This window comes from Mytilus galloprovincialis, chromosome 2 (assembly GCF_965363235.1).
Source record: "Mytilus galloprovincialis chromosome 2, xbMytGall1.hap1.1, whole genome shotgun sequence".
Lineage (NCBI taxonomy): Eukaryota > Metazoa > Mollusca > Bivalvia > Mytilida > Mytilidae > Mytilus > Mytilus galloprovincialis.
Genome location: NC_134839.1, coordinates 113,804,937 through 113,818,759, shown reverse-complemented (window position 1 = coordinate 113,818,759; position 13,823 = coordinate 113,804,937). Strand labels below are relative to the sequence as shown.

Sequence of the window (13,823 nt, the reverse complement as noted above, 5' to 3'; positions counted from 1 at the left end):
CAACAGTTGCATGTTTCAGAAGTTCAAATGTTGCTGCATCTGCTTTAATGACTAGTCCTCCATTTGTTTGCTTGTATTCCATGCTTGTGGAGCGCTGAGTTGCTTCTAGCTTTTTTAGTACCGAAGTCAGGAATATGTCAGTTGTCATCCATTCGTTTGATGTTTTTGAGCTTTTGATTAGGGACTTTCCATTTTGATATTTCTTCTGAGTTCAGTGATAGTAGATCATAGTATTTTTGTGATTTATATTTTTCGTATTCGAATACGCCCTTTCCGTATTGCTCAACATTACCTTCCCGACTTGACTTTGGGGTTTATTGATTTGTCACTCGGAACATATCAATTTTTTTTCCGAATGGACGGCGATGGATAATTTTCAGATCCTGCCAGATGACATTATTTTGTTGATTTTCTCACATTTAAGCTCAGGAAGGCTTTGTATTTTAAGTAAAGTCAACAAGCGATTTCAAAGACTTGTACAGGATCGAAGCCTTGTCAGGTGATTCACCATTAGTACAGATATGCTCCTAGTCAAAAATCTCATACCACACATAATTTTATTTGCTTCATGATTCATGTCTTACTATTCTATATTGATAGAGAGTTCTTTTATATGAACCAGATTTATACCATTCTTACTGATGTTCAGTAGCATTAATATGGGATGTCAATCTATAAATGGCCTGTTGGAAAAACTTGTAAGAGGGCGAAGTTATGCTGTAGCTGACATACATTAAGTCATAAGTGAATGTCGCTGTAATGTAATTAAATTCTATGTGCTTATATTTATTCCTCTGTCAGGGATCTTCATGGCCTGTTTAATGATGGCGCCCCCGCCATCGTTCAATTATCTTATGCCATCGTCAAATGACCAGCGCCATCGTTAAATTGTCTTCCCTCATCGTTCAAAACTGTTGTCGTTTTTTGTAGCCCGACGCCATTTTTAGCAATTATAATCAAATGCATGTAATTACACAACCCTTAGGCTTATTTTCTATCATAATCCAATACAGTTCTAATTATAAAGCCTGAGGGATATCCGGATTAAGATCACTAATCACTTGTACTTGAGCTTGTACAGGTAGATCAACAAACCAGACAGAGAAATACTATCTGGAGATAGACGATTTTTTTATCGAATAATTCAACTATCATCTAAGTTTCAGCAAATGCTTATGATAATTAAGATTAATTAAATTTATTAATAATCTAGTTACAAAGAAAACAGTTTAACAAGTCGAACACATGCTTTTATTTTGAATTACGCAATCAGCATCCCCCTTTTTTAAGAAATACAAAATAAGACGTAAAACATTAATATCATTTCATCGCAAATAACTCGAGTACTGCTGTAACTATAATATAGAATTATTATAAGAAGTAAAAACTTAAATATTTACTGTGAAGAAATATTGTATCGTAATTCCGAACTCATTTTGTAGTTTACAATGATGAATCATATTGATACATGTACATCAGCGTTTCCAGTTTATATTTAGACTCGAAAGATGCATGTTGCATAGCATCAATTTGTTAGATAAAGTCTTTAAAAACCTTTTCATTTGTCAACGTTTGCTTTACAAATCTCTTCAACCTTTTACATTGTACATAACCCGTACGAATCAATTTGTTGTTGCTGCAAATCAGTCATACTAGTAATGGGTTCATGACTTCTGAATTTGACAGTGTCAGTGAAAAATAAACTCCACATGATTTTTAACACCCATATTTAACAATTACCAAAAATAGCAAGAAAACTACATGGGGACCTTCAGGACAGCCTTTGGTCATTCTCGACTATGGGGGGACCATAAAAGCTTGGCATTTGAATGGTTACAATCAGCAATTAATGAAAATATTGATACTTCAATAATGAAAATTCAAATAAATTTAATTTAAATAAACATATTCACCATTCCTTACATGGAGGGATGAAACACTTTGGATCACGCTACACTGTATGGTGTAGACATGGTTTATGATGGTTAAAGTTCCTTTATCGTTCAGTTTTCATCCATGGAGATCCCTGTCTGTATCATGTACTCATCATTTATGAGTGTAAGGAGATTTCGACGAGTTTCGTCACTGCATATATGTATTTCACTTCTTTGTGCTTATCTGATGGTTGTAATGGGGGTACCTTCATGACAAATAATGGTAAAAAATTGACCAACTGTTGTTTTAAACCAGATTTTAAAAAAATATAAATTAATCAAAAATAGACATACTTTTTTACATGCCAACTTTTGAAAATAGCGAGTTTGTGACAACATTTTCAAGGGTTACAAGTTTTTGTGTGCCGTGCTTCCCTGGAAATGGTGTTAGATCTTTTCCCTTTCTTATGGTATCCTCATATGATGAATATTATGCATTTGTTCCTTTTTTATTGCATGATTCTTTTACTTGTATTACACTGTATATTGTGTATGATGTGAACGAAAATTGTGAGAAACAACTCAAATTGAGAAAACCAATGACTTGTTTTATAACAAAACAATGAAACACCAATAAAACAGTCATTTACCGATGACAACCATTGCATTATCATGATTATAGTCTCCTGACTTTAAGAGTTAAGAAAAGCACATAAAGAATATGGCAGGGTTAAACATGTTTATGAGTGTGCATAATGGCTCATCCTTCACCCTAACATACCTTTAGGTCATTTTGTCAGAAACACTATTATTTCTGTAACAAATAAATCAAGATCCATTTATATAGATATACATGTACATGTAGGAAGATGTGGTATGAGTGCCAATGAGACAAATCTCTATCCAAGTCACAATTTATAGGTCAAGGTAGGGTCTTCAACATGGAGCCATGGCTCACATCAAAGAGCAAGCTATAAAGGGCCCCAAAAATTACTAGTGTAAAACCATTCAAACAGGTAAACCAATCCATATAAAAAACATGTATATATATTTATTGTGACCGAAATTGTTTTCAAATTGTAAGTTTGGTATTATACATTAACAAAAACCATGGTATTTTCTGGATTGTGTCTATAAAAAAAGTCTGACCTATCGACACTACAATATATTAGAATGGTAACCTAAAACACAAATTTTAGTTCTTCTAACTATGTATATATTTATCTCTTTTTGAAAGGACAGTAACATGTACTTCATTACTGAACAGTCTAGGAATGCTAAACAAAGACGCAATTATTTGAAAGTCTGAAAATTTGTGTTTTTATTTTAGGTCATCAACATTTGAAGAATGTTACAACATTACAGATGACATGCTTCTGGATTATGGTGCAAATAGTTATCCTCATGTAGAATGTCTAAATCTTGCCAATTGTTACTGGTTCAAAAGCAGATCAATAGAATGGGTTACCAGTAAATGCAGACAATTGACAGAGCTATATTTAGTTGGAATTAATTTGACATCCAAAAAAATTTGTAAGATTCTTGGATCATTACCAAAACTAGAAAAATTTTCATTCACAACACAAAATATTCATGAATTTGACGAAGAAGTCAATAGTGTGACGGAAGCTCAAAGGACGATTGGTAATCTGAAACACATTACAATTCACTTTGAAGTACAGGAATCAACAAGAACAGATGTAGCAATATCGGTAGAAATAATACATAAAATTTCATCCTTTTTTGAACATTGTAACAGACTAGAATCGTTGCACGTTCTTGGTCAGCCAAATATTGGTGGTAGAATTCCTAGGCTACTGGTTCAACCAAATGTAGTCAAACTGGAAAACTTGAAACATTTACAACATCTTTCATTAAACTGTGCAATTGACGCTGCAGCTCGAATGTTTTACTATGGTGCTTTATTTTCAATTGCCAAATTGAAAAACCTTCAGTTAAAAACTATTTTAAATCCATCAGCAAACTTTGAAAATCAGTCTCAGTTCTGTTCCTCGTTTTGGCAATCCCACAGATCTCTGGAAAACTTGGATCTGTCAAACATTTGTCTGCACAAGATCTTCACTGAGGATTGTGATGTTTTAGAAGTGAAGCCACACTTACAGTATCTGAACTTAGCTAATACACATGTCCAAGGTGTCAATATATCATTAACATCTATAGCCTCATCCTGTCCAAATATACACAGTCTAAACTTAATGAGCAGTAAACTGATGAACAAATGGACAATACTAGGACGAGAGGTAAGTGTATTATGTTGTCTCTATCTAAATGTTTGTGAAAGAATGTTGTCAAGAACACTGTGCTAACACATACTGAATCATTATTATTTGTGGGATACTTATTTTAAGGAAAGCAAGGGTAACGGTCACTTAGGTGAACAATAAGTTAGTTTTTAACAAACTTCAGATTTTTTATAAGCTTATTTAGGGGTCATCCATAATTATCAACCATTTTCCAAAGTGTACAAAACGTACACTTGGGGGGAGGGGGTTCAAAAATCAATATTTTTACAGTACGCTTTTTTTTCATCAAATGAACTAAAACAGTCAGATATGTTTCAGTTTCTTTATAATGCAAATTTCTATATTAAACTAAACTTTAATAGACAGGATCTTCTTTTTATTAAGAATTATTGATTCTTGTCTTGAAATCTGAAAATGGTTGATGTACACTTTCTGAGGGAGGGTGGGGGGTCTGAAAAAGTGTATGTTTTGTACACTTTGGAAGATGGTTGACAATTACGGATGACCCCTTAACATCATTACACGTTAAATGAATTTGTTAAAACAGCTGAAATTGAATTGGGTATCAATAAATAATATATTTACCTTAGTCCTAGAAAATAAGTTAAACTATAGTTAATGCTTTATGATATATATATATGGTATAGGATTGGGAATGAATTTGATGTAAAGAAGATATAGTACATACATGTACTGATTATTGGTTTGTTTACTGAAAAATATTTTCTATACTTGTAATGATATAAATGTATTTTCATAAGGTATTTTAAGTTTTCTTAATCTCTATCATAATAGTCTAACTGTGTTTACTTTTCTGTGCATTGGTTAGAGGTATAGGGGGAGGGTTGAGATCTCACAAACATGTTTAACCCGCCCCATTTTTGCGCCCGTCCCAAGTCAGGAGCCTCTGGCCTTTGTTAGTCTTGTATTATTTTTAATTTTAGTTTCTTGTGTACAATTTGGAGTTTACTCAGTTTAGTATGGCGTTAATTATCACTGAACTAGTATATATATTTGTTTAGGGGCCAGCTGAAGGACGCCTCCGGGTGCAGGAATTTCTCGCTGCATTGAAGACCTGTTGGTGACCTTCTGCTGTTGCCTGCTCTATGATCGGGTTGTTGTCTTTTTGACACATTCCCCATTTCCATTCTCAATTTTAACTGAAATAAAGGTCTGTTTTTCAATAACCATAAGCAAAAGGTCAACTTTATTTGGTGTATGGAAGGAATACTTGTAATCTGTACATGTCTGTCTAACAGGATTTATCTGACCTAGATGTTCTATAAATACTTTAAACTGTGGCTACACATGCATATTAATTATCACTTTACATTACAGGAATTTGATGTGAATGGATTCAGTGCCCTTGTAAGGTCGTGTAATCAGTTATCTCATATCAACTTAAGTGGTATACATGTACATTGTCATAATATCACTTCAGAAATCTGCAGGTGCTTGTCACAGCTAAAAGGTAAATAGTCATAATAAATAATCATATTGCTTATTGGTGGAAGAAGACTTCAAGTCTTCTGAAGGCCAATGGTGCCGACTTTAAAATCATTGAATTCTCCGTATGCCGCATTCGTTTCTGTGTATTACAATTTCATAACAACTTCTGATTCCTGACACAGATTTTTACACATGATTAAGCATCTGAATCATTTATTTGTTATTTGTAAATTAGGATTGAAAAACAATCACTGTCGTAAATATGTACCCTTTTATTTATGTAAATTATTAGATTTCATCTCATCTACATGAACGTTGTTTGTTTACTTGTAACCGGATGTTTTTACTGTAGATATTTGAACTACGCATGCGTGAATTTGGTATCGGGATAACTCGCTCTGTTTACATGTTCGTCCTTGAAGTTACGAATTTGCAGACAAGAAGATTTTGTTTTTAATAAATAGAAAGGATCTATTTCTTATTAAATTGATGTCTTTATTCATTGTTTTCCTTTGTCATGTGAATTAGATGCCCTTCTACTTCAAATGGTTTGAATCTATTTATAAAATTATTCAAGACTCAGTTGACAAGAGCAGTACGTTGCTGTTGGGAGAATTTTAATTAAACTCTAAATGCTCATAGAAAATATAATCTAAACTGAATGTACCTCCTTCTGAATAATTTATTGCAATATAAATATAAATCCCTTTTGACAAGAGAAATCTGACTTTTGTCAGAAATATTTGTTTCACATGAGCAAAGGTAATCACGTGTGGCGGCCATATTGGTTTGTTTACAATTATGTGAAGAAGCCTCTAGAACCATGACCTAAACATAAATAGTCTTCCGAAAATGTAAACTTTATGCAATACTATTTTATCAATCATGATTATTTTCATCAATTTAAATTTGATTATTTAAAGAAATAAAATTATAACAATTACGATTTTAGATTAGAGATTCTAAACAGATCTATTTATAGCCAAATCAGTTTACCTGTGTGAAAATGTAAATAATGGTCTAAATTAAATGGATATTAATTTGTTTACTAAACAAGTAAAGACAAACTATGGATGGAAGATAATAATTCACATAAATATTTCAGGACATTTGATTTATTAATTTGTTTACTAAACAAGTAAAGACAAACTATGGATGGAAAATTTTATTTTTCAGTTTAGTATTTTGTAAAAAAGGGGGAGGGTTTTTTTTACATGTGGCACCGTATCTCAAAAACAATTTATGATTATTGCTTAAAACTTTACACACTTCTTTGTTATATTAATGTAAAGATCTGTATACTTTTTGGTTGGGATTCAAAATTTTATTTAAGTGATATTTAGTTTTTTTGAAGAAAAAAAAGAGGGGAGGGGGGTTTCATGTGTCCCTCTGTATCTCAAAAACAATAAATGGAACTAAGCAGCCTGGGTTAGTGGGGCTGCTTTTATGGTAATTCAAATTACCTTTTCTTCACCTTCTTCCACCTCAGAGCTATCAGCTCTTTGATTTTTGAAGCTGTGAGGTGTGACCAATGGTTGCTGACATCATTTTGACTCTGGTGGTGATTTGTCTCGTTGGCAATGATACCACGTATCCTTATTTTTATATGGGTGTTCATGAAGGTCAAAACTAATAATTGGTCACACTTTTATGATAATTAACAACTTTGCTGACTGATCCTGATAAAACAATTACAAGTGAGCATTTCTTGGTATGAGTATAAAGTTAAATACATACAATAATTTCATTATACATGTACATTTGTATTCATATTACATTTACATGTTAAAATAAGTTGTTTCAAAACTGAAAAGAAAACAAATCATGATTTACTGAATGCCTTCTTAAACAGGTTTAGTGTCTCTATCCCTGTCTCCATGCTGTCTACATGTGGAACATCATAAAGAGAGTGGAGCACAAAAGAGGCCAGCTGAGGGTCCTCCTCATGGTAGCAAGAAAAGACGGCTAGCTGCATCAACTAATGTTTTACAAGTAAATGTTGTGTTACTTAATAATTTTCCAGAGAACGACTGGTCATTCCCTCCCTGCACTCTGGGTTCCTCCACAAATAAAAACTTGCAACCGACATATCATATGCACAAATCTAAAAGTGGCATTAAACATGTACACCATCAAACAATCATGTACATTTGTAAACAATTCATAAAAGGGTGATTATCTTTATAACCCTTGTTATAATACCTTTGTTGATTGTGTTGTTACCTTTTACAGTAGGTATAATTTTGTTATGAATGAGCACATCTGCAAGTATGAATAAATCATTTGAATATACATAATCATATTTATTTCTCATTTCCATATTTGCAAAAATAAAAACTGCTGAAACATTTGGCATAGCGGTACTTTTTTACCTTTTGAAACTTGAAATTCTACACCAGCCAAAACAAGTCACTTGACAGTATTTTAATTTTGTTGTTTTATGGAAGCGAAAGATCTCATCACACAATCCCATACTTTTTTTTCAATCATTTGGAGGTTTTTCAATATTACTTCTTGATTTTTTTTTGTGTTACCTAACAGCAAACCTTGAACAAGACTTAAGGATGGAAAGGGATTAATATAAATATGTTTAAACTAAGGATCATTTCTCTTGTTAGTTTTATACTTTGTTAATTGGCCGTCTCAGAATCTAAAGGACTATGGGTAATTTTATTGTTCGTACCCCAAAATGAAAATAACGTTATGTCATTGGTTGAATTTTCATTGTTTCAATCAATCAGGACGTTTTGGTGTACACTTTTGAAAATATTATCCAGGATGCATTAGATTCTGAAACGGCGAATTTTTATCCTTGAAAATCGCCATACAGATTTCAATCAAATTTGTACAGATTCATTTACTAGACATGAAAATGTGTAACTACTATTTTTATATTTAATCTGAAAACATTTTTGGGTTTCTCAAAGCAAAACCTGTACTTCTCTGTTTCTGCTTACAGCTTTATACTTTCATATATTTGGGAACATTAGGCCAACATGCATACATCTTCCTTGGAAGACTTGCATTTTACTTACAATTTAACAAAATTTATAACATGCAGTATATATGATGTTATTGATAAAGATAAACTTCATTGAAATCAACTGAAGTTCAAACTGAAAGAACTTGTTCAAAGTTATGTTATTTTATTTTAGGCCAGTACTTCCAGTAGTGGTAATTCAGATTCAGAAGAGAAATGGACCAAAGGTTTAGGACTAATTGTTAAAGGTTGTCCCAAGGTGACAAAGTTTGAGCTGATAAATGGTGGACTAAAACAAACTGTGATACAATCAGGCAAATCTAAGCCTGCTCCAAGTGAATATAAACCTTGGTAATTATCTTGGCAGTTTTCCTCTCAATTGTTAAATGACCAATCAGATCGCCCATTCTATTTTTAATGTGGAAAGTTTGTAACTTAGATTTTTCTACTTTCAATTTTTACATCAATTACTTCAATGAAAATTACAAGTTATATTTATCTGAAAAACCTGAATGAATAGGATTTGACAGTGAGACAGCAAGCCAGCAAACTATTTTTTTTTTTGTGAAAGACAGATGTTTATACCATGTTATTGTGTCAACCATATTAATATTTAAACTAGTATAAGTATAGATTGGGAAGAAAGCATTCAAATAATTGGAATATCACATTATATCAGGATGTACAATAAGATTTAATAAGATCTTGACAACTTAAAGTTTTTGAGAAACTATTTCTTATTACTGTTATGCATATCCTATTATTTACTATATTATATCTCCAATTAGAAGGATAGAATACTAGTAATAAAAGGAGAGAAAGTGAAAACATTCACAGTAACCGAAAAATAAATATGTACAGCAATAAAATCAATCTTCCTTTGGTTTTTGTGTGTTTTTGCTGTGCATGTACTGGTTTTGAGTTATGCATGGATACCCCATATCCTTTGTTTTTCTAAATACATGTATATTTATTTCAGTTCTGAGTCTTTCATGACAGCAGATACACTCCTATGTATATCAGGATGGAAACATCTCAGATTTCTGCAGTTGGCCGGGATTCATAGTAAGTCTATTTACTTTGTAATACATTCAAATAACTGATAGCATTATAATATCTTGTCATTGCATGTTAATTTAACAGAAAATTACAAATAGATGCATGTTTGATTTTTCACTTCAATTCGATTTTTTGTTATCAGCTGTCTTCCTTTCTCCAGCATTAATAGAACATTTTATAAATCTCTACCTGGTAAATATAATAAAATATGTCAACACCAAACTTCTTTGGGACAACAAGTGGGACCAGTTTACAAGGATTATAAGTTATATGTATTTCTACTTTGAGTATTGTACATTTCATAGGTTACATTTAAGAAATAATTCATGGGGGCTTGAATTTATACTGATTTTACCATGGGTTGGCCCTTTATGCTTAATATTTTAACACAAGTGATAGCATTCCCAAAATAAACATACAATTACATTGACGTAAAAGAACAGAGCAAACTGAACTAGTGACATGCTTAAACTATTTACAATAATGTTTTAAGATATGTTGGGATAAACTTAAATGATAATTTTACTTGTATGTGAAAAAAAATGGCTTATAACACATTTATCATCAATTATTTATCTTTCCATATTGTGGTGTTTTTGGTTTTACAATTGTGCATTTCCTGGTAAAGGCTCATATTCTTACTTCATCTTTCAGTGATGTTGGGTAGCTCATTCATAAAAAAGCATATGACATTGGAGTATGGTCGGAACAGCCCAAACAATATATTCATATTTTACCATGTGTATGAACTCAAAGCATTTGAAAAAAGTCATATTAGAATAAGTGTTATAATTTGTGTTCTTTTTAGGTGCAATATCAGGTGTGAGTTTGGTTGTCATAGCAAAGGAATGTAAACATCTACAGCAGCTCCATCTAGCTTATCTTGGACTGACGGCACATTGTATGTACATCAGTCAGCTCTGTCAGGCCTTCCCATACATGGAAGCTTTAAAAGATTTTAGGTAAGTTTAATAATAAAATTGAGAAAGGAAATGGGGAATGTGTCAAAGCGACAACAATTAATTAGGCTTAATCTTGGACTGACGACACATTGTTATTTGTATGTACATAAATCAGCTCTGTCAGGCCTTCCCATACATGGAAGCTTTAAAAGATTTTAGGTAAGTTCAATAGGGTTTTATCTTGGACTGACGGCACACTGTATGTTCATAAATCAGCTCTGTCAGGCCTTCCCATACATGGAAGCTTTAAAAGATTTTAGGTAAGTTCAATAGGGTTTTATCTTGGACTGACGGCACACTGTATGTTCATAAATCAGCTCTGTCAGGCCTTCCCATACATGGAAGCTTTAAAAGATTTTAGGTAAGTTCAATAGGGTTTTATCTTGGACTGACGGCACACTGTATGCACATAAATCAGCTCTGACAGGCCTTCCCATACTTGGAAGCTTTAAAAGATTTTAGGTAAGTTCAATAGGGTTTTATCTTGGACTGACGGCACATTGTATTTACATAAATCAGCTCTGTCAGGCCTTCCCATATATGGAAGCTTTAAAAGATTTTAGGTAAGATTGATAGGGTTATGTCTAATATGCATACACATTTACAAATCTATAATGATTACAACAAGAAAAGGAAACAAGCACTTTTGGCAGAATTTTAGACTTTCAATAACAACAGCAACAATCAAAACAGTTGAACATGACCATAAAATCAAAACACAGCATATATAAAAACCAACAGTTCTAAAAGTTCAAAGAAAAACATAATGTGTTGCAACGATAAGTGGGATACAGATTTTAGATATAAAATATTCAACCTTTCGCTTTTCATTACTATAAAAGGAACACTCTTGTTATATTTCAGATTGGAGCATTCTTATCTTTCAATCGACAAGACATTCTGTACTTCTCTATCTAAGTGCAAGACCCTAGAGAGGTTCTGTGTGGTGTCAAAAAATGGCATCATAGATAGTTCTGCAGTGGAGTATTTAATGGAAAAGGTAAATCGATGGAATTTGTTATCGCCTTAATTTGAGATCAGTAAGTGGAATTAGCCATTACTGAAGTTTTAAAATTGTAAGCATTTTAATTATTTCCTCTACCAATGAAGTTAATAGGTGACATATCATTCTTTCCAAGTGTTTGTCCTTTTGTGTTAAACTTAAGTTCCTAGCAAACACAAACTCAAATTCAAATGAAATTACTTTTAGAGAAATAATATTCCATCCTATTTAACATTAATTTATTTCAACCAAGATTATATAGTATGAAATATTGTGATTAAAACATTCATCCAACCCTTGTTTACAGGTGGAATCCTTGGTGGTTGTTCAGTTATTTACAGATGCCACACAGTCTTTATGTAAAAAACTACAGAAATCACTTAAAGACAGGTAAGTAGGTATTGTAATTATCTCCCTTATATAGGTAAGTGGATAGTGATTATCTCCCTTACATAGGTTAGTAGGTCTAGATGTTGTGATTATCTCCCTAACATTGGTGACAAGGTATTGTGATTATGTTCCTTAAATATGTAGCTAGGTATTGTATTTATCTCTCTTACATAGGTTTGTAGGTACAGATATTGTGATTATCTCCCTTATATAGGTTAGTATGTACAGATATTGTGATTATCTCCCTTACATAGGTGAATAGGAATCATGATTATCTCCCTTACATTGGAGACAAGGTATCTTATATAGGTTAGTAGGTCTAAGGTATTGTGATTATCTCCCTTATATAGGTTAATAGGAATCATGATTATCTCCCTTACATTGGTAACAAGGTATTGTGATTATTTTCCTTAAATATGTAACTAGTTATTGTGATAATCTCCTTATTAAACAAGTTGGTATTACAATTATCTGACGACTGTAGTGCTGAAGATCCTAGGTTGCTCCTCACTTGGGGTGCAGGAAACTTCAGTACTTCAGAAGGGTGATTTTTCCTCCCACACATGAAGTAAAACAAGGTACTTTGGTCTGTTTGGTGGCCTCAGTAGGTCAAAGTTTCGGGAGATCAATCTGTTGATATCTCTTCGGTTTGTCTGTTCCCATCAAGCAGCAGCTGAGGTGGAAAAACATTTTCAATTTTGTCTTATTGTTTAGAGATATACTAAAATAATTATATAAACAACATGCCAGATTGGGACATCCATATACAAATCATTTAAAATTATAGTAATACTATAGTACTTTAACAATCAACTTTAAAGTTCTTAGAATGTGGTAATCTCATTTTTAAATTAAACATACTGCTTTATATTTACAGATATGAATCTGTCCGTCCAGCACTTAGTTTAGCCATATGGCCATTGTTTGACGAGAATGCAGCATACGTTATGAAGAATATACCCAGAAAACACCTAGAAGAAATGACGATATTTAATTCAAGGATTTGTCAACAACCACCTAATTTTAATTGGTGATTTGTCAAAATTAAATATATATATTAAAAAAATGAATTATAATATCACTGGTGTTGCATTTTTATCAACAAGACCATACGCAAAAGGACAAGATACTTAAACCTACAGAATAATTATCATGTTTCAGTTCAGGATGTCTGATAAGTCTAGAATATTTGAAATATAGATGAGTTATTAGGGGCCTTATGTCTGTCTGACATGTAATATTGCCTTATCCTCATACATGTTTTTGAATGAGGTCTTTTCCTGAGTTTCTATATATGGTAGGTCAACACTACTGTTAATTCTGAAAATATTGTGAGCATTTATTATGGTGATTGTTTGACCATCAACACAATTCGAAGTGTAATTGGAATTTTAAAAGGTATTACAACATACAAATAATGCTTTCTAAATTTAGATACCAGATTTGCTTTAGTGACATTGTCAGATCTCTTCCCTATTTTCCACCTAATGAAGCATTGCAAACATTTTTGAAATTACCTTATTTGCTAAGGCCAAATAAAAATATATGTGTGGTTCCAGGTACAGCCTTTCAAAAAATCAGTAATTTTTTTTTTTTTTTTTTTTCAAAATTTTAATTTTGAATTGTTGAAATTTGGAAAAAAATCGTATGTTTACCAAAAATGATTCCAGTATTATACATACTCCTATTGATAGTTCCCTATTTTACATGTGTTTGGTTGTAAAATAAACAGTAATGTTACAGTTTTAGTTAATTTGTTGCATTCTGTTATAAATTGTTGCATTCTGTTATGAATTGTTGCATTTAGGCATAAGTGATACTTCTGATGGCAACTCAGATGAC

General features: G+C 32.2%; 1 protein-coding gene across 1 annotated transcript; it reads left to right on the top strand.

The window, feature by feature from the left end:
* The first annotated feature begins 344 nt into the window (after nucleotides 1-344).
* Nucleotides 345-13,057, top strand: LOC143065460 (F-box/LRR-repeat protein 18-like). The gene is made up of 10 exons (XM_076239036.1): nucleotides 345-499; nucleotides 3,205-4,135; nucleotides 5,477-5,609; nucleotides 7,440-7,579; nucleotides 8,743-8,918; nucleotides 9,547-9,632; nucleotides 10,435-10,588; nucleotides 11,453-11,588; nucleotides 11,899-11,981; nucleotides 12,859-13,057. Exons 1-10 carry the CDS (start codon nucleotides 366-368, stop codon nucleotides 13,013-13,015), a joined length of 2,130 nt encoding a protein of 709 aa, XP_076095151.1. The 5' UTR covers nucleotides 345-365; the 3' UTR covers nucleotides 13,016-13,057.
* Nucleotides 13,058-13,823: the final 766 nt, after the last annotated feature.